We start from the raw sequence: 25,164 nt of genomic DNA, 5'->3' as shown, positions 1-25,164 counted from the left end.
GAGCTTCTAGAAGATGGGGGTCTTTATCTGACTGGCTCCTGGCTGTGTTCCAGCCCTGAGCACAGCGCCATGTGGAAGGAGGGAAAGGGCCAGGCCAGAGCCATGACTTCCAGTCTGGCCTGCCACCTCGGGGAACGGCTCTGCGTCTCCCGTTAGCAAAACCCAAACAGCTGCCGCCCATGGACAGCTCACACCCCCAGCCTGTTGGAGCGCATGCTCAGAACCAATAGCCGGGGCTCTCCTGCTCTGAGTTCAGCCGTGCCAAATCCTGGAGATGATCGCACTTCCTCTTCACATTGGCTCTGGAAAGTTCACAACCAAACGTGGGGCCCAGATGCTGCGTGTAGGGAAAAGGGAATCCCAGCAAGTGCGTTCCCTTCCTCCTGGCTTCGTCTTCTCACCCTCCTCTGCCTCCCTGTACTTTTCTTCACTTCATCCTGTTGTCCCGGGTGTGCGCTTATGTGCCACTTGCAGGCATCACAGCGCATTCCACAAGTGTGGAGAGCCCAGCGACGCAGCACCGTGGCCGGGAGGGCAGGCAAGGGACACGTGGTTGGGAGGTGGGTCGTGCTCCCAGCCCTGTCCCAGATCCACGTGGCCTGGGGCAAGCCCTCCCCTCTCTGCGCTTCAGCTTCCCGCTGCCTCCCCATGGCATGTCCTTCCTCTTTCATGTGGCCGAGCTGGGCCTGCCTGACAGGAGGGCCTGTCCCAGCAGCTCCCTTCCTACAGGTCCCACCACGCCTCCTGCCCCCTGGCCCTCTGCCTCCCTCCCCTGACCCCGCAGGGCCTCCCACCAGGAACCTTCCACAAGGACCCCCACCGCTGGCCTTGGATACAGAGCTCAGGGCCCCTGCTGCTCTAGTGCCTGTCCCCGGGGCGCCGCAAGGTCAAGTGAGAGGGCAAGGTGCAAAGGCATGCCAGGGTCGCAGGGCGAGGCGGAGCTTTACCTTGAGGATGAAGCCATCGGGGCAGGCGCGGTCATACTTGTACACCTTGTAGACAACCAGGAAGACGACACAGGTGAGGAAAGCCAGAGCAAAGAGGACCAGCACGGAGACCTGTGGGCAGAGGTGGGGACGTCAGGGAGGCTGGGAAGACCGTGTGCTGGGGCAGCCAGACAGATACACACAGATGCACAAAGACAGACGCACACCAGCGTGCGCAGAGACTGTCCCTGGAAGGAGGCACAAAAACACGGATCCTGGAAGGTGTCTGGGGATGAGAGGGCGGCCAAAGCACTTTCCACTGGACAACTTTTTGTACCGTTTTGTCACCACGTCCATAAGTCGCCTTTATTTTAAATTAGCTATTTTTAGTACTTGGGGCCCTGCAGAGAGCACTCGGGGTACAGATACGATCAAGCCTCACGGACACCAGACACAGTTGAGACGTGGGTGCAGGCTACCCGTCTGACTGCCGCCAGTCACCGAGGTGACATCAACCGCCCGCTTATCGACAATCCCCTAGATGGCTCCCGAGCCGCGTACGCAGTGCTGGGACGCCGTGGCCCACGGACAGCGGCCCTGTTGAGCTGGGACCAGCTGAGCGGGAAGGACAGACCCTCCTGGGCTCCCTCACCTCTGCACACTCGGTTTGAGCGTGTCCCCTCCCCAGAGGGCAGTTCCCACGAACACACGGATTTGGCTTTCTTCGCGCTGTACCCCGAGCACACAGCTCAGTATGTGCTCAGCTCACGTCTGCGGATGGATGTGCGACCACGCAGGAAGACCACAGGGGTGGGAGAGCCTGCCCCAGCTGGAGGGCATGGGGGATGAAATGACACTGGGTCTGGGCCTTGTAGATGCTCACCAGGTGCCGGGAGCCACCTGGCAGGGGCGAGAGCATGTCCTGAGGCTAGAAGGGCCAGCAAAGGCGCTGCGGGTCAGGTCGGGGAGGGGCGAGACTCCCCACTGGGCTTAGCAGAGGGATGGCTCTCAGGCTCCCGAGCAGGGGGAAGGAGACAGAGCAGTGGGGCCCTGGGCACTGGGCCAGGCCAGGGCCTCCATCCGCGTTAGCCACTCACTGCCCACCTTCCCTCCCAGGGCTCAGTGGGGGTGAGCTCCTTCCCCAGCCACACACAGCCCCGCAGCCACCAAGTGCAGGGAGCTCTGCCGCTTCCTGAGACTGCAGAGAGGCCTGCTGGTCTGAGGAGTCCCTCGGGCAGAGCACAGTGAGCCCCGCCCTGGGCTCAGGACCCCTGCCTTCCGTCCCCCCCATACTGTGCTGGGCACTGGGCATACAGCATGAAGAAAGCCAATCTGTGTGCTTGTGGAGACTGCCCTCTGGGAGGGCACAGTCTGTGGAGCCTCAGCTCCCATATAGCCTCTCGGAGCCATCAGTGCGCATGTGTGAAAGGGGAACACAGCATCTCTGGCCAGGGTCCTGGGTAACATGAGAAATGAGCACGAGGAGTGTGTTATAAACCGCACAGCACGCTCACCTAGAAGACAGGATGCCAGCCCCACTGGGAACTCTCTGAGGTCACCCTGGGGAACCCTCCCTTCCTCCCTCCCTTAGGGAGCCCCGTGCATCCCTCTGCACCCAGCTTAGGCACAGGCACTGAGGTCCAAGTTCCACCCGCAGCTCTACAGCTCACTGGCTGTGTGACCCTGGAAGCCCCTGAACCTCTCTGAGACACAGGCCCCTCACCTGTGACACAGGACAATGGTTCCCCACCTACCTGGCGCTGTGAGGCTGTGAAGGGGGAATGCACTGGGCAGATGCCCACAAAGAACCATCATAAGTCCTGCAGCGGGCGTTCATCTCATCACTGTGCCCTGCCCCTAGTGCCCAGCTCTTCATCGCCAGGGTCCAGAATCCTCCTTGAGCCTGCGTCTTGGCTACTAGGAACCCAGGCCAGGGCCAGCCTGCCAGCCAGCTCAAAACTACAAGACAGCCTGCTGTGCCAGGGCTGGCCCCACCCAGGGCGCCCTCCTTTCTAGCTCACCCTGCTGCACTGCAGGCTGGCTTGCCACACCCCGGGACAGGATGAGGGGCAGCACCCAGAGTCTGCTGGCCCAGCCTGCCACTCTCTCCCTTCTCCCTGCATGGCCACCCAGGCCACCTGCCATGCCACCCCCCCAGCTGCGAATCCCCATCTCCAAGCGCCACCACGCGCACAGCTCACACTCACTACAGCCTGGACGACGCCATCCCCTCTGTGTCCTCGCCCAGGGCACGGCCCCTCACACCCCAGGCCGCAAGAAGTCTCTATCACCTCTGATGAGGCCCTTCCTGCCCATCTCTGAGTCCTGTCAGTCCCTGTCAACGTCTTTGTCCTCCACCCCTTTTCCCTCCTGTGACCCCTCACCTGGTCTCTCAGGGCCGTCAGCTCTCTAAGGGCCAGAGAAACTCCAGGCTGTCTGGACAACCTATATTGCATACGGAGCCCACGCCTGACACGGGGACACAAACAGGATGGAGCCACGGCTGCCTCAGGGCCCAAAACACCCACGGGGAAGGTGCCATCTGGGTTCCAGTGGTGGCTCCAGCACACAACAAGGACACACCACCTGGCCCAGGGAGACTGCAGAGGCAGCTGAGCTGGGTGATGCTGCAGGAGCTCGAATCTGCCAGGAAGGGGAGGGGGCAGTGGCCCTAGGGGCATGTGGCAGCAGAGGGAACAGCCACAGCACATGCAGGGCTCTGCAACAAGACCAGCAACCCTGCCAATGCGTGGGAGAGGCGGGCGGGCAGGGCTATGGCACAGCTCTGCAGCCAGACTCTGAGTACATCAGCCACCTCCTCTGGGCCCAGGCTCCTGCCCGCCAACGGCAGTGAGAGGACCCGGCTTCCGCCAAGGACTCCAGGCAGAACTGCTGGGACAGCGCCTGGGCGTGGCAATAGCTATGGAAGGAAGCGTTTGCTCTTGTTGCTGCAGCTGTCACCACTGTCATTCCCTTACTCACTCAGATGGCACAGCTGGCAGATGCAGAGCTGGGCTCTCAGCCCCAGCCATGCAGCCTCTCACGCCTGCTGCCGTGTCGTACTCTAGCCTCCTCTCCTCACATCACCTCGGCTACTGCTCACCCAAATCGACCTGCTGGTGGCCCCTGGGGGCAGCAAGGGCAGCTTCAGGGGCTCTCTCCACAGTCTAGCCAGCAGGGCTGCCTCCCCCAGGGTGCTCCGTGGGGAGAGCTGTATTTAATATAACTGGCCTCCTTTGTAACCTTTTATAGTTTATTTTAGGCATTTGAAAACATTATTCTAAGAAGAGGTCCATGGCACACAACAGATTAAGAGGCCCTGTTAGAAATGATTTCCTCAAAATATTAGCAAACTGAATTCCACAATACAGTGAAAGGATCACACACCATGATCAAATGGGATTCATTCCAGGGATGCAAGGATGGTTCAATATCCACAAACCAATCACTGTGATACAGCACATTAACAAAATGACAGATGACCATTCTATGATCATTTCCACATATGGAGAAAAAGCACTTGACAAATTCAACATCCATTTATGATAAAAACTCTCAACAAAGTGGGTACAGAGGGAACGTAACTCAACATGATAAAGGCCATATATGAGAAACTCGCAGCTAACATCACGCTCGATGGTAAAACACTGGAAGCTTTTCCTCTAAGATCAGGAACAACACAGGGATGCCTGCTCTCACCACTTCTATTCAACACAGTACTGGAAGTCCTCGTCAGAGCAACTAGGCAAGAAAGAGAAATAAAAGGCATCCAAACAAAAAGGAAGAAGTAAAACTTCACTATTTACAGATGACATGATATTATATATAGAAAACCCTGAAGACTCCACCAAATAACTGTTGGAATAAGTGAATTCAGTAAAGTAGCAGGATACAAAATTAATACACAAAAATCTGTTGCATTTCTATACACTAATAACGAACTATCAGGAAGAGAAATTAAGAAAACAATACCATTTACAATTGTATCCAAAATAATAAAACACCTAGGAATAAATTTAACCAAGAAGGTGAAAGACGTGTACGCTGAAAACTGTAAAACCCTGATGAAAGAACTGAAGATTACACAAAGAAATGGAAAGATGTTCCATACTCATGGATTGGAAGAACTGACGTTGTTAAAATGCCCATACTACCCAAAGCAATCTAGCAATTCAATACAATCCCTCTCAAAATTCCACTGGCATTTTTCACAGAAACAGAACAAACAATCCTCAAATATGTAGGGAGCCACAAAAGACCCAAGATAGCTAAAGTAATCTTGAGAAATAAGAACAAAGCTGGAGGCATCACACTTTCTGATTTCAAACTATATTACAAAGCTATAGGAATCCAAACAGTATGGTATTGGCATAGAAACAGACACACAGACTAATGGAACGTAACAAAGAGCCCAGAAATAAACCCACACATATATGGTCAATTAATTTATGACAAAGGAGCCAAGAACATAGAATGGAGAAAGTCAAGTCTCTTCAATAAATGATGTTGGGAAAACTGGACCCCATCTTACACCACACACAGAAATTAACTCAAAATGGATTAAAGACTTAAACATAAGACCTGAGACCGTAAAACTCCTAGGAGAAAACATACGCAGTACGCTCCTTGAGACTGGGCTTGGCGATGACTTTTTCACTTTGACACTAAAAGTACAGGCAACACCAAGAAAAATCAACAAGTGGGATTATATCAAACTAAAAAGCTTCTGCACAGTAAAGGAGACCAACAACAAAATGAAAGGCAACCTACCGAGTAGGAGACAATGTGTGCACATCATACGACTGATAAGCACTAATAGCCAAAATATATAAAGAACTTGTATAACTCCACAGCAAAAACCAAGCAATCCGATTAAAAACTGGGCCGAGGATCTAGCAGACATTTTCTCAAAGAAGACATACAGATGGCCAACAGGCACATGAAAAGGTGCTCAACATCATTACTCATCAGGGAAATGCAAATCAAACCACAATGAGATATCACACCTGTTAGGATGGCTGTTATCAAAAAGACAAGAAATAAGTGTTGGCGAGGATGCAGAGAAAAGGGAACCCTTGTACACTCTTGGTGGGAATGCAAATTGGTGCAGCCACTATGGAAAACAGTGTGGAAGTTCCTCAAAAAATTAAAAATAGAACTAGCACATGATCCAGCAATTCCACTTCTAGGAATACATCCAAAGAAAACGAAAACATTAACTCAAAAAAATATAGGCACCCCTATGTTCATTGCAGCATTATTCACAATAGCCAAGACATGGAAGGAACCCAAGTGCCCATCGGTGGATGAATGGATAACAAAAATGTGGCATATTTATGCAATGGAATATTACTCAGCCACACAAAGAAGGAAATCTTGCCATTTGCAACAACATGGACGGACCTTGACGGCATTATGCTAAGTGAAATAAGTCAGACAGAGAAAGACAAATACCACGTGATCTCATTTTATGTGGAATCTATTTAAAAACCCAAGCTCCCAGACACAGAGAACAGATTGGTGGTTGCCAGAGGCGGTGGGTGGGGGGTGGTTGAAACGGGTGAAGAGTGTCAAAAGGTACAAACTTCCAGTTATAAAATAAAAATAAATAAGTCCCGGGGATGTAGTGTACAGCACGGTGACCATAGTTAATAACACCCTATTGCATAGAAAGTTGCTAAGACAGTAGGTCTTCAAAGGCCTCATCATGAGAAAAAAAAATTTGTAACTATGTATGGCCACAGATGTTAACAAGACTTAGTGTGGTGATCACTTCACAATAAAGACAAATACTGAAACATTATGTTGCACATCTGAAACTAATGTCATGCTATGTGCTAATTATATCTCAATACAAAAAAGAAAAATATGATATCAAGTCCCAGAGACATGGAGCATCCTTAAATCACTGAATTTGGACGCCACGTTGGAGTTGGGTTCACAGCGCCCCATCTGTTTAGGTTTAAAAATAGCCCCCAGCTCTGCAGGGCCATGGGGAACCACCTCCTCGGGGCTCCCCTCCTGGAACCCAGCCTGCGCCTTTCATCCAGGATTCCCGGGCCCCATGGCCAAGGAGCTCACAGAAGCGAGAAATGAGAACACGAGAGTCCCCGGAATAGCCGAGGGAGGAGGGCAAAGAAATCTACAGAGAGTCAGCAGGAGGCACCCGGTGTGGCAAAGCCCTGCCCTGCAGGCTGTCCCCCGGCTTTCCCTGCACCTTGGCAAACCCCAGGCCTTTCCCGGGCCCCAGAGTCTGCTCAGACCTGGGAAGCACCCTGTGGTGGGAAGAGAAGTGCGGGTCTGCAATTCACTCTGTGGCATGATGTTCCCCTGTGGTTATCATGGCCTGAGGAGAGTGCCATGGGCCTTTCCAGAAAGATCCCCAACTGGCTCAGAATTGGACCCCGGCTCTGCCACCTGCCAATTATGTGACTGAGCAGGTCACCTGCATCTCTCCTCTCTGAAGAGGGAACAATGCCTTAGGCTCTTATAGTTTATCAGGAGAATGACAAGGCATCAAGGGCTTGAGAGCATGTCAGCCCCACGTGCTGGGCCCGTTATGGGTTCAATTGTGTCCCCCCCAAAATGATACATAAGTCGTAAGCCCCGGTACCTCTGAATGTGACCTTATCTGGAAATAGGATCTTTGTAGATGTGATTAAATTAAGTTGAGGTCAATAGGGTGAGCCCTCATCCAGCATGACTGATGTCTTTATAAAAAGTGGAAATTTGGACACACACACACAGGGGGAAGGTCACGAGACAACAGAAGACTGGAGTCCTGTATCTACAAGCCAAGGAAAGCCAAAGATGGCCGGCAACCCCCAGACACTAGGAAGAGGTGGAAAGGTTCTCCGCTGCAGGTTTCAGATGAAGCACGGCCCTGCCGAAACCTTGACCTTGGACTTCTGGCCTCCAGAACTGTGGAAGGGTAAACTTCTGCTGTTTGTGCCCCTCAACCGGTGTCCCCCGTGGGGGCAGCCTGAGCAGACTCATGCAGCCCCTCATCGCGGGGCTCTGGATTCAGGGGGCGCAGGTCTGCACGCCTCTCCTGAAGGTGTTCTCTCTCCGCCGTCATCCTTGTTCCTTCCCCAGCCGGCCAGACTGTGCTGCCGGCTCTCCTCACCCTTCAAAGCCCTGGACAGGCCCGCTGCCTCCAGGAAAGCTCTGGAACATCCCAGCCTCTCTGGACACCAACAGCACATGTGTGCACCACATCGGCCAGCATCTACTGTCTCCTAATCTGTGGCCCAGTTTGGAGACTTTCCTGACCACCCCTACCCCCCACCATGAGACAACTGGGAATATTCCAGAACAAGGTGTGAAATTACTTAACCAGACATGGCTGTTTCCTCCAGGCTCTGGGAGTATCCTTTAGGCTTTCTCTCATTGACACACCATGACTATGAGCATCTGAAGAGCCCGAGACATCAGCGGCTCCATCTTTCAACCAATTCCAAAAACTCTGGGCCAAAAGACAAACTCACCATTCATTGCCCAACGTGTGTCGAGAGCCCTGGGTTCCAGGCCTGTTCTGCCAACACACACACTGACTCCAGAAAGAGCATCTGCCCCTGCCGCTTGCTTCCCTCTGAGCTGTGAAAAGAGGATGCCGGCCCAGCACCCAAGTTCACAGTGGGGGCTGCAGGAGACCTGTGCTGGGCCCCAGTGGGACACAGCAAGCGCTCGCTGCACAATGGAACCCCACCTCTCACAGTGTTGCAGCATCAGGGCAAGGAAGATGCTCGGAGGCTGTCAGATCCAGTACCTTCCTTCACATGTCATGGAAGCCCTGTCACTGCAAAGGCAACACCTTCAATCCAGGCCAACAGGACACCCAGGTGGTCCTAGGAGCCCCAGAAGAGGAGCAGCAGCCATGGGCAATGACCCAACCTGAGCACAAAGAAGGGGCTCACCCGTGGTCGGGTATCAGAATGACAGGGGCTCTAAGGATCCGAGGCTGGGAGCCTGCCCAGAGCAGCGACAGTAGAATGTCAGAGGCAACAGCCGGGCATCGGTATTATTGCAAACTGCCCAGACACCGCCTGTGCGCAGCCCAGGCTGAGAACCATGGGGCTAAACAGAGGGTCCCCCTTCTGCGTGGAACTCCTGGAGCCTGGGGGCTGCTCTCACCCCAGCCTTTGCACCCTCAAGCCAAACACCACTGTACCAGCTGCTCCGGAGACTGCTGCCACACCCTGCACTGGGGAGGCAGCGTAAATAAAGCTTGTCTACTCCTTGTGACAGCGCCTGCGAGGCAGTGTTACTGACTGCGTTTCACAAACGGGGAAACTGAGGCTCAGACATGGAGATGACTAGGCCACGGCAAGCCACCTGGGTTGGCTGAATAATGTCTCCCAGACGTACCCAGGTCCTAATCTCTGGAGCCTGTGCGTGTCACCTTATATGGGAAAAGATTCTACTACCGAGGAGAAAGCGATGAGAAGATGGAGCAGAGAGAGACTGGAAGATGCTGTGCTGCAGGCAGTGAAGATGGAAGAAGGGGCCACGAGCCAAGGAATGTGAGGACTGTGGCTCTAGAAGCTGAAAAAAGCAAGGAAGCCTGCTGCCCCAGGGCCCCCAGAGTGAGCCAGCCCTGCAGACACCTTGATTAGGCCCCGTGAGGCTGTGAGGACTCCTGACCTCCAGAACTGTGAGAGGAGACAGCCAGGGGGTTGTCCTTTGTTCCAGCAGCCCCCAGAGACTAGCTCAGTCCCTCGAGCCGCCTCCCCACAGGCTGAAGCGGCGCCTCCCAGTGCCTAGCGAGCCAGTGGGCAAGTGGAGCCAGGCGGCAGGCAGCCCCTCTCCCAGTGCGTCCTCCAGAGCAGCCCTCCGCGTCACCGGAGCCGACCCGAGGATCTACACCTCAAAGGGAACAGAAATTCAGTGCGCAGAGGTGCCGCTGCTCTGGGTTTTATTAAGCAAATGACCGCGCATGGGAAGGAGGCAGGCCCCAGGGCACCTCTGCCCTCCACAGGCCCTGGAGCCCAGAGAGCCTGGGTGATGACAGTGCCTGACCCCACACCTGGACTCTCCAGGGTGGGCTGTGGCCCTGGAGGCCAGGGACGAAGCCCGGGAGTGCCTCGGGTGGGACAAGGGTAGCTCCCTAGGAGCAGGGCCGACGTCTCTGTTAGGCACCCCAGGCCCACTGCTGGGCCCACGATGCTTGTAGAGCTCAAGAAAATGGTTTTTAATTTTGTTTAAAAACCAAAAAAGAAGAAACAATATAATAATGAGCATGTAATAATGAATCCAGCCTGGATTATATTCATCTTTAGACCGAGGCAGTCATAAGATAATGTCATTCTTTTTTATTAGGAGGAAGGGCCCACAAAGGCAAAAGTGCCTCGGCCCCAAGGCCCCGCCTTCTTCCGTCTCTGGAACCCGCGATGGCCGGCAGACGTTCTCAGGAGAGCTGGCCGCAGCCACTTTGGAGTGTCCTTGGCCCAGCAGCGGCAGCCCTGGTCTCTGCCAAGTGGTGTGAGCTCCTCACGAGGCAGGGTGAGGCCTGCGGAAGGGAAGGGCCTGCCAAGGGGGCCCCCTAACTGCGGCTGAGAAGCTTCCAGGACGCAGTGTCGGGTCTTGAGGAGGAGCTCACCAGGGAAGCGCAAGGAAGGTGCTCTCACAGCGACACGGGTCGTGCCAAAGCCGGGAGGCATCAAAGGACGCGATGTGCTCAGTGTGGCTGGAGCACCACGCGTCCTGCAGGAGGGGACACGAGCCGGGTGGCAAAGGTCCCTGCATGCCGCACCAAGAAGTGGGAACCCAGAGAGTTCCTGGGCATTGCAGGATCCCAGCAGGCGGCTGCCGCTAGTGACAAATTAGCATTTCTCACAGCACTGGGAGGTGTCGCCAGTTGGCTGCAGGACAGATGTTTGCCACTGATTTACGTGTGTGAGAGAGCGTGTGTGTGTGTGTGTGTGTGTGTGTGTGTGTGTGTGTGTGTGAGGGCAGAATCTACACTATCTGTAGATTGACATCACTTTCGTGCAGCTGCCAGTAAGGCTCTCCAGCAGAGACAACGGGGCGGGATTAGAGCTGCTGCTGCCACGCGTCCTCGGGCGTGTGCCCTGCCGGGGCCCTGGGCGGCCCTGCCCCTACTGCCATGGGCAGCGGGCTGTGAGGGGCCGTGGGTGGGGGCGGTGTGGGTGGGGGAGGGCCTGCTGCAGGGTTTCTACTGTTTTTACCAGTGACCTCTGTGGCAGCCAGGTGAAGCCAAAATGCTTCTCAGAATCGTGCTTTAAATACATCAAACTCTCTACCTAGGATCGCAAAGGAAACAAATGATACTGAAATAGTAGTATGAAAATATTGCAAAAATATAGCTTTGTGAGGTAACGAAATATGTGCTTCTCTATTAATACCCCAAACAAGACTGCAACTTCAAAGGGACAATGCGAGCAGACACTTCCGCAGGTCTTGGCGACAACGGCAGGGCGATGCGATCCCACCTGTGATCTGCACCGTGATGGTCACACGCATTGCTCATACTGCTGTTGTTTACTGCCGACAGTGAACGTGAAAGAAGGTGTACACTGCGACCTGTAAAACTGCTGAAAGAAGTTACCAGAGACCCAAATCAACGGGAAGACAGCCTGTGTTCCTGGACTGGAAGACTCCCCAAACTGACCGACAGATCCAGTGCAGTCCCCGTCAGAATCCCGACAGCCTTTGTGCAGAGATGGAAATTGCAAGGGATCCTCAATAGGATGCAAGGAATCTTGAAAAGGAAGAATAAGTTGGAGGACTCACCCTTCCCAGTTTCAAAACTTGCTACAAAGCTACGGTAATCAAAACAATGTGGTACCAGCATAAGGACAGCCATGTAAATCAATGGAACAGAACAGAGTCTAGACATAAAACTGTGCGCCCACGGTCAACTGACAAGAGGGCCAAGACCACTGAATGGGGCAAGAACTGTCTCTTCAACAAATGGGGCTGGGACAACTGGATGTCTGCCTGCAAAGGAATGAAGGCGGACCCTTACCTCACATCATATACAAAAGTTAACTCAATATGGAACAAAGACCTAAATAGAAAAGTTAAAGCCATAAAACTCTTAGAATACACAGAGGTGATCTCACCACCTTGGACTGGGGAATGGTGTCTTAGACATGACACCAAAAGCACAAGCAACAAAAGAAAAAATAAATTGTACCTTACCAAAATTAAAAAATTTTGTGCTTTAAAGAACACTACCAAGAGAGAGAAAAGACACCCCACAAAACGGTAGAAAATATCTGCAATTGATATATCTGATGAGGATCTGGTGTCCAGAATATATAAAGAACTCTGACAATTCAACAACAGAAAGACAAACAACCCAATTAAAAATGGGAAAGAACTTGAACAGACATCTCTCCAAAGAAGATACACAAATGGCCAACAGGCACAGGAACAGACGCTGAGCGTCATCAGCCACCAGGGAAACGCAAATCCAAACCACAATCAGATACGCCCACTAGGACGGCTACGATAACAAAATAAACAAGAGCAGCTGTTGGTGAGGGTGTGGAGGAACGGGAAGCCTTGAATGTTGCTGGCGGGAATGCAAAATGGCGTAGCCACTGTGGGAAACAGCAGTTCCTGAGTATGTTCAACACGGAATTGTCATGACTCTAATCCTGCTCCTAGGTGTAGACCCCAAAGACCTGAAAACAGGTGTTCAAACAAAACCCTGTCCCCGAATGTTCCTGCAGCACTGTTCCCATCAGCCAGAAAGCGGAAACCACTCACTGTCCACCGGGAGATGAAGGGGGCATAGCCCTACGATGGAATATTACTCAGCCATAAAAAGGAACAGCGTACTGACACACGTGACCACGTGGATGAACCGTGAAGACGGGGTCGCCCAGGCTGTGGCGGGGTCCTAAAGAGACGGTGAGTCCGAGCCAGAGCAGCCCTACCCAGAGGCAGAGGGATCCGAGCGGAGTTTTCTGGAAAGAACAGCCAGGAACGGGCAACAAATGGGATGCGGGTCCCGGGATGAACTCTTTAGGAGTTTATAAGGAGGGGACCACGTCCCCGATACGCGGGCCAGTCCTGGCTGATGGTTACTGCCCCAGCAGCACAAACGTGCAGTGTCCCCTGTCCTCAGAAGTGTCCCCCCATCATGTGGCCACTCAACTTACAAGGCCCTGGTCCCTGTCCCAGTTCTCTACACGGTCCCCGTGAGTTGGGAATGAGTAATCACCCATTTCCTAGGTGAGGGGCTCAAGCGTCATTTGAATTTGCTGTGTCCCCATCTGCTCTTTCTGGCCTGGGGCCTCCTCTCCTGCTGGGGGCCTCCTAGGGGTCACTGCCCAGCTTGGGTGGCAACTAGGACGTCTGCAGCAGGCGACAGTCACCCGGCGGATCCCACACACCTGCTGATGTGGAAGACAGAGCCTGGGGGGCTTGGAGTCAGATGGCTGTGGGCCCACATCCTACTTCCACCCCTGGCTGGCTGGGTGACCTTGAGCCTGTTCCTTAACCTCTCTGACCTTGATTCCCCCCTACAAAATCAGGACAGCAAGATCAGACTTCAAGACTAAGACAGAAAGGAATGACAGTCATGAAGCTCGGCGCCAAGCAGGCCCTGCGTTGAGGGCAGCTGGGTTATTCTTGCTCCGCTCCGTCCTCCACCCTCAGCAGGAGGGAAACGGAATGTGCATTTCTGCTGAGTAATGCAGTAAGAAAACAAAAATATCTTGGAAAAATAAGATGATTCCTGACATCTTCAAGTGTTTACAGCACCAAATATTTTAGGTTACCCACACAAAAGTGAACACACAGACACCACGCCCTAAGATGACGCAACCCACTGATGATCCGGTTCTGGATGAAGCCCCCACTCTGCAGCTGGGCCAGAAAACCGTGGGCTCTGTGACCGCAGATCCGGGCTGCCGAAACCCGCAAGATGTTCGGCTGCAGGTTACGGGGCATCCAAAGGCATTTCTAGGACCTCTAGTGCCACCACGGGAAGACCTCCCCCACCGCTGGATGCCAAGGAAATGGTGTCGCCGGTCATAAATATTTAACAAATGCATCTTGAAACACACCAGGGGATTACTGGAGAGTGTGGGAAACAGACGGGCGCACAGGAAGCTCAAGGTCATTAAGGATATGAGAAAAGGATTCAAACCACCCACCGAATCCTTTGTAACAGGATGCAAGGGGACACCCCCACTGCAGCATCGACTGCCAACAATGGGGACCATTCAGACAAACTTGGTGTCCCCTTTAGGACCTTCTCCCTGCCCTGTGCTGGCCAGGACAGACGTTCACTCGTTCACTCACATTTGGGGCTGACCCTGGCACCTCGTAAAGCCCTGAAGGCAACGTGGCACCAGCTCATGGGGTGCGGTTGGCTCGCTGAAACCCTTAACTCACAGAGAGGGCTGCAGATCTCCGAGATGTCAGCAGCTCTCTGTGGCCACAGCCAGAGGCATGGAGGGCTCGGGAGAGCCCGCTGGAACCTTCCTTCAGTCGCCCAATTACCGCCCCTCTGCCTTCCAGGATCAGGGAGAGCTTCAGGCAGCAGCACCCTGACAAGCCGCTCTGCACGGGCGAGCGGGAACGCGACCTTAAAAAAACGTTTAGCTTTAGCGCATTTGAGAAACATCTCAGCCGTGTTTGTTCTCGGCATAAATACACCTCTAATTAATTAAACGGCCGCTTTCCTCGTCGACACGAACCTCCTCGGAAGCCTAGACTTTTGGCCGCCACTGGGTGATTCATGCTGCAGTCCCATGGTGGCGGAGTCCACCGATCCCTCCCCAGCCAGCGGTTACCTAGCAACCAGCCTAGCAACCTCGCAGCCAAGAGATTAATCCCCGAGCGATAATCATAAAGTAACATCCAAAAAGACATCTCGTCTCAAGGATGCCATCCAAAGGTAGGCAGAGACGAGGCGCAGAGCAGCCGGCACGCGGCTCCTGAACTGCACACATTAGAGACAAAAGGAGGACGCGTTATTGACTTGTTGCTTCCACAGCTGAAAGGCACAATCTCATTCTGCGTTTCACACACAGGGATGAAAAGAACCGAGGAGGTGGCTGGGCTGGGGAGCCACACGGAAGCTGCTCGGCCACCAACAGGATGAGGAAGATGTTCTGTCACAGCTGAAGCTGTGACTGACCCCAGGCCCGGGCCAGGGGGAGGATCCTGCTCTCATCACACATTCATCTCAAGCACGTCCTCTTCGCACACGCTTCCCAGTTTTCAGGAAGAGCCCCAACCCTTGGCCAGCTGCACGCTTCACTGTGTGTGCATTCAGATGCTAGAAACATAACCAGGCAATGAAAGGCTGAGAGAACGTTCCAGAAGGGCAGGCAATCTTAGCATTCCCAAAAGGTGCCAGGCCTCCTGAGCCTACCCGGCCCAGGGGCTGGAACGGACTCCCACCCATAAAGGGTCGCAAACTCAGCAGACATTAGAACCATCTAGAGAGCTTGTTACAGTGCCTATTCCCAGGGTGCAGGGCTCCTCTATGAAAATGGACCTTCCGGTGACTGTGACGCAGGTAGCCCCAGAGCCCGTGGGACGCATAGTGCTGTGGAGAATGCCTCTCAGCAGACCCCACAGCGGTGCTCAGGGAGCTGGGGAAACTCCTGCCCTTTCCAGAAGGGCCTGGAACAAAAGCAGGGGGCACCTGCAGAAAGCAGGTTGTTCTGTGCGAGTCTGGCCTACAGGCCTCCTGGCCTCACAGCCCGCTCTGCTGTTCACTGACTGACTGTGTGACCTTGGCCATGTCCCTCGCCCAACTGGGTGAGAACTTACGACTGCCATCTGTCAAGGGCTTACACCTAGGCATGGCCCAGAGAGAGGGCTCCATCAGGAGCTGGCACTGAAGTTGCTCAGCCAGCGAGGGGCCTGCAGGCAGACCCTGGAAACCTCACTGGTCCCACTCCATCCAGGCTAGCAGCACAGTCACGGACTGCCCATCAGGCCACTCCTCCGCATGACTTCAGCCCTGGAGAGGAGGCAGCATGATGGAGCCCTCACCGTGCCTGGCGCAGCAGCGGGGCTGAGGACCAAGAGCCATCTGTGCCAGGAGTCCCCGCGCCCTCCCTTCTGCCCGACCTGGTCTCAGGGCGCTGCTAGGCCCTGCTTCCCTCCCAGGTCACTCACTCAGGTTGAGGGGCCTTTCCTCCAAATGCCACCCCACTGGACCTCGCCGGGACACCTGGTCACAGGCCTCACCCCCGAAGAGAAGTACGGGCCAAGAGCTGCCCCCAGAGGAGGGCGCTGGGGGTAGGGGAGCCTGGACACTGTGATACAAAGGAAGGGACGAGAGAAAAGCGGTGCTTCCACTGCGGAGGCCTCAGGGTGCGTGGGCCTGCCGCATACCTGAAGGCTGCTGGGAAGCGGGGGACTCGTGTCCAAGGGGCTAGATCGCAGGCCACAGGGCGGCAGTCACCGGGAAGGGTTTCAGATCAAAGGAAAAGGATTCTTAGGAGCAGACACTCCCACAGTACGAGGGGCACCTGGACTTAGAGCGCCCCACGCAGACCCGGTCTCCAGGAGAAGCCACGTGACCCCAGGGGTCACAGCCAAGAGCCGGCTGCTGGGTTCAGGCTCTCTGTATTGATTTCCCCTCAACTGTAAAATGGAGGTAATAACAGTGCATACTTCATGAGGTTTTTATGAGGATTAAATGAGATAACCAACTCAACAAGCTTGGCCCCATGTCTGGCTCATGGGAGCACTCCATGACTGGGAGACACGGGTACTGCCTCCGTACACAGGGCAGTGAAACACCAGCAGGGTGGGGTTAATCCCCGGAGGCTTCCTGGCGGAGGTGATACCTGAGCTGGCACTGGAAAGAGATGGAAGGGGAAAGGGGTCTGGGAGCTGGAAGGTGGGGCTGGGGGGAGGTGCGTACGGCAGGAGGTGTGGTGGAAAGGCACGGGCCCCGGGGGCACCAGCCCCCTGGTGACCACCTGGGACTCAACAGCGTCATCTGTCAAAGGGGCTAGCACAACCCCTTGGGGGTGGTTGTGAACGGCAAGGGGGCCACAGATGCTAAGTACATGGACACGCCAGGCCTGTGTAAGCCTGGGGAGATGGGCTTGCTGCGATGCAGGGAGCTATGGAGTGCCTACTGCATACATCACCTTCCCAGACGTCCCCAGGAGGTGACAACAGAGATGAGGCAGGTTCTGCCACCACAGCCCCTCCCCTCGGATGGGCACAGACCTTCTAAGCCTCAGGTTCTGGGCAGCGGGAGCCAGGGAACCATACAGAGGCTCAGCTGTGGCTGCCGAGGGCCCTGGTGGCCGATGTGCGTCACCCATGCCTTAAACAAGGGACCTGGGGACCTGCATCAGGTGAGTGTGCGGGAAAAGCGCACACGGACACCGGAGCTGGGGGACAGGGCCCGGCACACCGCAGACACTCAACAGAGGAAGGGACAGTTCAAGTGGCACACTGCGCCCCGCTCTGTGGGGACCTAAATGCCGGGGCTGGGAGAGGCGAGGTCCAGTCAGGGGTGAGAGACGCAGAGACACTCAGGGGTCGGCCAGCGGAGTGACGGGGACTGTGACCTGGAAATCGAGGGCACTTCTGCTGCAGCAGGGGGCAAGGCCAGGGCGTGGGCCAGCCAGGTCTGGGAGTGGCAGCACGTGAGACACCTGCACAGCCGGCTGGCCGCGGTGGGAGAGAGATGCTGACCTCGGGGCCACTGACCTGGTCCCAGCCAAGAACCTCACAAAGGTGTGAAGTGCCAGGTCAGCAGCCTCTGGCAGAGCCTCTCAGCCCGCCCCGCCTCCATCCACCCTAGCAGAGAGCTCAGGTGCAGACCCCACTGGGCCTCAACTTCCCCGTCTGTGAAACGGGTTACCCTGATCGTGCCCAGCTCTCGGGACAGCGTGCCTGGAGGGCTAACACAGTGAACGCCCCACCGACACAGGAGACGGCACCTAGGGCAGGACCCGCCGGCCACGCAGGCCCTCACAGTTTCCTGCGGCCCAGTGAGGCGGCGTGGAGCATGGGGGCGGGGGAGGGAGTAACAGGCAGGTTACCCCAGGCTCCCCTGTCACCCCGCAAAGCCACCTCACCTGTCCCAGCTTCACATCCGCCTATCAGCCGGTCCCCAGGTTGTCATGGAGATGGATTAGGGCACCGTGCAGAGGCACTCTACAAACCGCAGGGGTGTGCGTGGGCGGGCGCCTGTGCACCCATCCATGTGGGGCCCCGGGGAGCCAGCCAGGGCCCCTCTTCGAGGCCTGGAGACCACTGGTGTCTCCCAGATCACTGTCTCTCGTGTTTCCCAAAGGATGTTTCCAGAAGATCAACAACCTAACCTGCTCCTCGACCAACACAGCCTCCCACGCTCAGAGGCCACGAGACTGTGGGGCGGGCTCCGCCCCTAGACCTGGCTGGACCCCACCCCTTTCAGCAGCTGCTCCTCCCTGAAGAACCATCCAGAGCAAGGCTCTCCTCCCCCAAGTGAGCACCTCCAGCAACCGTGTGCAGAACGCACTGGCCACGTGGCGTGTCTGGGGGCGAAGGACAGAGGCTGAACACAGGGGCTCTGCATCCTGGCCCTGCCACCTATCGCCGGGACTGCTCCGTGCCTCAACTTCCCATCTGCAAAATGGGTTATCCTGCCAGTGTGACCTCCCAGGGAGGGTCGCTCAGAGGAGCTAGCCAAGCCCGGGGCTCAGCACCGTGTCCTGCACACAGTAGGCCCAACACCACACCCTTCTGTGTCTGCTTCCTTCCTGAACTGCCACAGACTGTAACGTTTAGTAAAGGATTTTTCATACGTGTATAACCTTTGTCTAAAGAAAGTTTAGATGTGGGTTTTCCGTGTTAACACTAAGCAGTATGTGATCATTTTGGAAGATGAAGAAAAAGTGAAATTTTAAAAACCACAAGGTGCATTTTGCCCAGTTGGGATCCTGTCCCCGTTGCTCCACGGTCATCTCTGCAGCTGGTGGCCACCTCCTGGGGCCCAAGGCAGCATCTCCCCCGCCTCCAGGGCCACTCACCTTAAACCTCTCGGTGACACCCTCGGTGATGCTGACGGTGAACTCGGCTATCTTGGGAGCCCGCGCTTTGCCTTTCTTGCGGTCAGGTTCATATTCGGTCTTAGTCTTCACGACCACCTTGGCCAGGAGACAGAAGCAAAGCGTCAGTGGTACGGCCAGATGTGTCAGGCACATCGCCCAAAGAGGATGGGGTGGGAACTCTGGTGTTCAGTCCCCACCAGGCCAGGAAGGATTTCACAGAAAGAATGAGAACAGCTGCCACTTACTGGAACTCTCTGTGCCAGGACTTGCAGAGAAGTTACCCATTAATAATCCTGATAGCAGCCCCCTCCACAGGGAAATGTGATAACTGAGGCACAGAGAAGTTAAGCTCATTGGCCAAAGCCACACAGCTAATAGGTGGCTGGGACTAAGAGGAGTCAGCTGGACTCCTGACTCCAAACACAGTGCTCCCTCCACCATCGAGCATGCTCGCCGGCCCAGGTGGGGAGGACGCGTTGGGTTGGCACTGGTCTCTCTGTGCCTCGATGGCAGAGCAGGAGGAGATTCAAGCACCCGGCTTCCCTCCAGGACTAGGAAGGAGTGGGCCGCCCGCCTTCACAGACACCGGTCTCGGGTCAGCCTGTCTCCACCTCACCATGCCCCTCTCTCCCCAGGAGGGTCTCCCTGCTCTTACTGCCCCCACTCTCTGCTGGGAAGCGGGAGCCGTTTTCCCAACCAGGAAACCCGTCCAGCCCTGCCCTTCAGCCTCGCCCTCTCTCTACCGGCACTGCCCTCATCACTCCTTGTGGCCGGGGTCTGTCTACTCTGTCCCCACCGGCCGGCAGGGGCTCAGGAGAGGGTCGAGGGGTTACAAGGCTCCCATTCGCAAAGCCCATGCCCCAGAGCAGGAGCCAGGAGGCGGCTGCCGACTGGAGAACCAGCCACACTCCTGCTCTTCCTCCCAGGTGACAACGTCCCTTTCACTGGGGACCCAGAGTTTTGGGGGAGATATCTGCTCCTCTGTGACACTGGGACCCAGGATGGAACAAGGAAACTCAGCGAGTCAGGAGGGCCGGCCCCGGGCAGGCAGCTGGAGGGGCTCTCAGACCGAGCGGTGACCCCAGAGCCAATCTCGGTGAGGAAGAATTGGGGGAGAAAGTGGCCCATGCCAGGTGCCACTGAAAAAGGATCCCAAGGGCCAGGTACCCTGAAACCACACTCTTGTCTTGAGTGACCTTCTCCATGGAGACGGAGGATGTGACAGCTGGGTGCCCACCCCAGGACGAGCCCGTCTCTTGAGGCAGCACTTGGACATCACTCTGCCATCCGTCCTCAAGTCCCAAGCGTACCTGACCAGCTGTGTGACCTTGAGCACACACTTGGCCACTCGGAACCTCAGTGTCCTTGCCTGTGAAATGGGGGCAAAGCCTGTCTCCCCGGGCTCCGCTGAGGAGGCGGACTCCATGAGCCCAGGGGGGACCAGTCAGTGTCCCGCCGGCCTGGATTCAATCTGCATCTGCCACTAACAGGCGAGGTGACCTTGGGCAAGTCCCTTAAACTCTCTGTGCTCCCATTTCCACATCTGCAAAATGGGGTAACGATGGTTGTCACCCTCACAACGTCAGCGCATTCACAGATGAAACCCGTAAAGCACACAGACGAGGGCCTGGCGCACGGTAAGCATCCACACAGGTCAGGGAAGACAGGCCCTGACAGTGCGGCCAGCTCTGGGACCACCGTCACTCGGGACACAGTCTCAGGACAGATTCTGTTTACAACCCTAACAGCTATCTGCTCTCAAACACCGTGTCACCTGGGACAGGCGACATCGCCTCTCTGACCCCTGGCTGTGAGCAACATGCTACCGCTGTTCAGGTTACGAGGTCTCGTGTGAGAGATGTCTGGCCCCAAGCTGGGCAGAGCAAGAGGCCCTGCCAGAAGCTTCTGCCTGCATGCTGGAGAACGGTGGCCTTCAGCCCAGTGACCTTGGCCACGTCCCGTAAACTCTTTGAGAGTCAGTTTTGTCATCTGTGACCCCAGAAATCTTCTAGCCCACCCACTGGTCCCTACGAGAATTCTCATCTCCAGAGCATCGCTGCCCGTTGCCCTTCTGTTTGAATACACCCAGGGATGGGAGACTCATCACCTCTCTGAGCTGCCTAGGCTACTCCTGAGGCCCGACTGGCTGGCTGGGGCTTCATCCCTGCCAGAATCCTCCGTGACATAAGCCAGCTGTGTGCCGGACAGTTCTGGAATGGAACAGGCTGAGGGCAAAAGAGGCAGCTCAGCTGAGCCGGGGGAATCACCTGACAGAGGTGCTGTCTCAGGCCAGGCCCTCCTGGGCTCTCTCTCAGCTGAGGGGCCCACGCGGGAGGGGAAGCAGGGGCAGCAAGCCGGCTGGGCTCCCTGGGCAAGTCTGTGCCCAGACAGGGAAGGGGAGCCGGGCCGGGGCCCACGCAGCCCTGGCTCTCCGCACAGCCTCTGCAGGACCGCCAGCGTCCGGAGCGGCCCCCCGGGGGCACACGTGCGACCTGCTGAGCCCCTTCCCCAGAAGGCAAGCACCTGCCGCCAGCCTCGCTCCTGCCCCGCCCCCACCCACCCAAAACACAGCAGGGTGGGGGGATCAAAACCACTCAAACGGGCCCACCGTGGGAATGAAGGAATCCTCCAGAAGGGAGGGGCCCTCCGCAGGGACATCCCCCACCTGCACGCCCGCCCTGTGGCCAGCAATCACCAGCATCAAATACAAAGCCCTGAGTCAGCACCTCCCTGCGGGGCTTAGGGGACAGTAAGTCGAGTGCGCCCCCTCGCGGCCGGGCGGTTCGAAGCAGCAGCAAGGCGGTCAGAACGGACGCTGCGCTCCTATTTCAGGTTCGAGATGTACAATCCAACCGTCCAGACTTCTAAACATCGTATTTACCTTGTTGAGCGTTGACACTTGAAAATATTATCCTTAACGGACAGAAACTACTTGACTGGATGATGTATTCAAGAAAAGAGGGGATTCTTTAAATTTAGCAAAAAAAAAAAAAACCCACCCCACTTTGGGGAAAGGGTGATGGATGAATGGCTGTCCCCAGTCACACTAATATCGCGCGCGCAGAGCACTTCTTTGGAGATTTCACAAAAGGAACAAAGAGGCGAAGGGGGCGATATGAGAGCAGCGTCCGCCCTGCCGTCTGGGAGGGGCGGCGGGCAGGGTAAGGAGGGAATCGGCCCCTAAAGAGGGTCCTTCCGGGAAGGAGAGGGGCCTCCCCACCGCAGTGGGGCAAAGGGGCTGAAACGGCAGCACCTGGAAAGGCTGCGCCGCCCCTGCGCTCACCCCAGGCCCAGACACCCTGGTACCATAGGCAGGGGCAGAGCTGGGGGAGGCAGCTGGGGGGACGGGGACCTCTCTCCGACAAGACTCCCACGAAAATCAAGAAGGGACCTTTCCCCGACCGCCTTCCATTGTCAGGACGAAGCTGTCATGTAAGGCAAGGCGCCCCCACGCGCGATCCAGAGTCGCGCGCAGGGACGTCGCCCTCCGGGGGCTTCCTCCCGCCGCCCGAGCCCGCCCCCACTTCGCGTCCCAGCGCACGCGGCGCGTTTCTTTTGTTGCGGCCGCCGCCCGAGATTTGGGGGTGCGCGCCCGGCAGCACGGGGGTACAGGGGTGCGGGGGGGGGGCCTCTCACCTTATCCGGGGGCGGAAACTGCAGCTGATTGACATCGAGGGGCGTCATCAGGGGGATGGTGTCGAAGCCATCCTCCAGCAGCGGCTGCTTGGTGCCCTTCTCCGCGAAATTGTTCCCCAACTTCACCATCGTTCCGGGAGACCCCAAGCTGCCGCCTGCGGAGGGAGGGCCGGGCGGGAGTCACTGCGAGCCGGACCCACCCGCCGAGCCGGCGTCCGCGAGCTCGCCGGCCCCCGCCTCGTCTCCGCGGAGGGGTCGTGAGGACGCGGAGGTCACGGCCCGAGGGGGGCGGGGTGCTCTGCATTTGTAGACCCTCGTCCCGCTGGACAAAGGCGCCCGGCGCAGGGGCGCACCGCGGCCGGGGAGGGGGCGCCGCCCCTGCCCAGCCCGTCTAGACGCGTCCCTCGCCCTGGCGCCGCTGCGTCCGGAGAGCCCCGTGCCTCCCCCCGGGCGGACGCGCAGCCCCAGAGCCCGCTCCCCGGCGGGCAGGGTCGAGCCTCGGGGCCCGGCGGCCCCGCGCCGGCCGGCACTCACCCGACGCCCCGCTCCGGCAGCTCTGCGCTCCGAGCCTCCGCGCCGCCCGCGCCTGCTCGCAGCAATGGCGGAGGCGGCGCCGCGCGGGCCGGGGCGGGGAGCCGAGCGATTGGGCTCGCGGCCGCTCCCTCCTCCCGCCGCCGCCTCCCTCCCTGCCGCTCCCGGGGGTTAATTGTGCGCCGGTGAGTGTGCGCGTGTGGCGGCGGCAGCGCCTCCGCCTTGACGCAGCGCGCGCCGGGCCGCACAAAGGAGCGCGGGGCGGGCGCCCGGGAGCGCTCCCTCGGGACCCCGCGCCGCCCCGAGCTGGTGGGGGGGAAAAGCAGGGGAGATAGGAGGGCGCCCCCGATGGAGGCTCGGAGGGCACCCCAGGGCGGGAGGCGGGGGGGGGGGGTCGCAGAAAGAGGGGTGCGGGCTGCGCAATCCTGGGGCGGCGGCCTGGGCGCACGGCGATTCGAAGCGAGAAAGGGGAGGGGATCCTATGGATGGAGCGATCCCCCGAAGTAGGGGGAGGGTGCCTCGCCCGCGGCCGCGCCCACCTGGGGGTCCTGACGGGTGGTGAAAGGTTTTGGGGGTAGGGTTCCAGGGGCCAGTGGGCGATGGCAGGGACCAGCGTGTTCCCTTAGTGCGTGGCTGGGTTGAGGAGGGAACAACACAAAGAGAGCGCGTCCCTGTGTAAAGGAGGCACGGATGGGAGTGGAGGGGGGAGATTTTCGGTGGTGCCCGGGGTCGGGGGGACGCCCCGGGGTAGCTGGAGGGGGAGGTGTTCAGGGCGAGGAGAGCGCTCCGCGCGCTGCGTTGGCGGGAGGGGAAAGGCGTCTCTGGTCTGCGGGAAGGGAAGGCTGGGGTCCCCTCGCTGCAGCCGCAGCCTCGACAGTCCTGGTGCCGGGAAGGGACGGCCGGGAATGAAGGAGGGGGTCCTCGCCTGACTAGCTGCCTCCGTGAGCGGTCGCTGTCGCACCTGCACAGATTGGGCCCTCATTTTACAGACCGAGCCAGCTCCCGCTGCGGGACTCCCCAGATGAAAACCTGCAGGGGGCGGCAACAGCAGGGGCGGGAGGAAGGCGCTCCTGGAGCACCCGGGCCTGCCCGGGGAACCTGTGCGCTCAGGGCCCTGCTGGGGCCCAGCGTCGGTGTCCTCCGAAGCCTTCCGTTCGCAGCCTTTGGCCCGGGTCCTCCATTGCCTGGCTGATGGCTGGAGGCCAGGCCTTATCCATCAGCCAACTGAGAACCCTGAGAGACTGGCCCCTCAGAGAACCCCGGGGAATACAAGCAGGTAGCTGGAACAGCCACTGCCTGCCTGTGCCCAGAGCCTGGGGCCCAGCCCAGGAACTCAGCCCTGAGGCCCTGATTCTCAAATCCCCAGGAGGGCCCCACCCCTTTCACAGATGAGGTGACTGGAGTCCTCTTAATTGGCCCCGGGTCCCCAGCAGGTCTGAGCGGGCCTTTGACCACAGGGCAGCGGGCAGGGCCCAGGATCTTGGCAGACACTACCCGTGACAGCCCAGGGAGGGCAGGTGTCCCAGGAGCTGGCCCCTGCCACAGGCCTGTGGCCACCACCAGCATCTTTCTGGCCAAGGCCCTTTGACCCTCAGGGCTGATGCAGTGACATGATGTGTGTGTGTGGTTCCAGGTTCTTACATGGACCCTCTGGGTTCTCCTCCCTGACCCCTGGATACTTCGTGCAGCAGCCGAGAAAGAGTGGTTCGAAGCCACTACGTGCCGGCCAGACTGAACTCAGGGGTCAGGAGAAACCCTGAGGCTTCAGCGAGGGAGTGGCTTTGTCCCCATCTCAGGCGCCAGCAATTTACAGACCCCAACACAGGCCGCACATACACATACACTCTGCAGTCAGAATCCCACACAGGGAGCTGCAGGGTGGGCTGTCCTGGACCCCGTGTGGACCCCTCTCTCCCTCAAAGTCTCTCTCACCTGAGGAGGACAGAGACAAGAAGTACCCCTGATTGCACCAGAGACAGCAGTGGACGGTCACGGTGCTGCTTGCCTTCTCGTTCGGGCCGTCCTGCACCTGGACTGGTGCCAGGCATTGGCCCCTTGCGGCCTCCATCTGGGCG

The 25,164-nt window shown here is 57.4% G+C and overlaps 1 protein-coding gene across 1 annotated transcript in view; it reads right to left on the bottom strand.

The window, feature by feature from the left end:
• Nucleotides 1-23,408, bottom strand: part of NSG1 (neuronal vesicle trafficking associated 1) — a 31,837-nt gene extending 8,429 nt beyond the window's left edge. Inside the window, exons 1-4 of the mRNA XM_070613274.1 lie at nucleotides 23,093-23,408; nucleotides 22,559-22,713; nucleotides 18,902-19,018; nucleotides 948-1,058 (exon numbers count right to left, since the gene is read on the bottom strand). Coding sequence (XP_070469375.1) covers nucleotides 948-1,058; nucleotides 18,902-19,018; nucleotides 22,559-22,687 — 357 coding nt within the window. The 5' untranslated portion in view covers nucleotides 22,688-22,713; nucleotides 23,093-23,408. The remainder of the gene's footprint in view (nucleotides 1-947; nucleotides 1,059-18,901; nucleotides 19,019-22,558; nucleotides 22,714-23,092) is intronic.
• Nucleotides 23,409-25,164: the final 1,756 nt, after the last annotated feature.

Source organism: Equus przewalskii, chromosome 3 (assembly GCF_037783145.1).
Source record: "Equus przewalskii isolate Varuska chromosome 3, EquPr2, whole genome shotgun sequence".
NCBI lineage: Eukaryota > Metazoa > Chordata > Mammalia > Perissodactyla > Equidae > Equus > Equus przewalskii.
The sequence above is the reverse complement of the archived record's forward strand: the minus strand, read 5'-3'. Positions and strand labels throughout refer to the sequence as shown.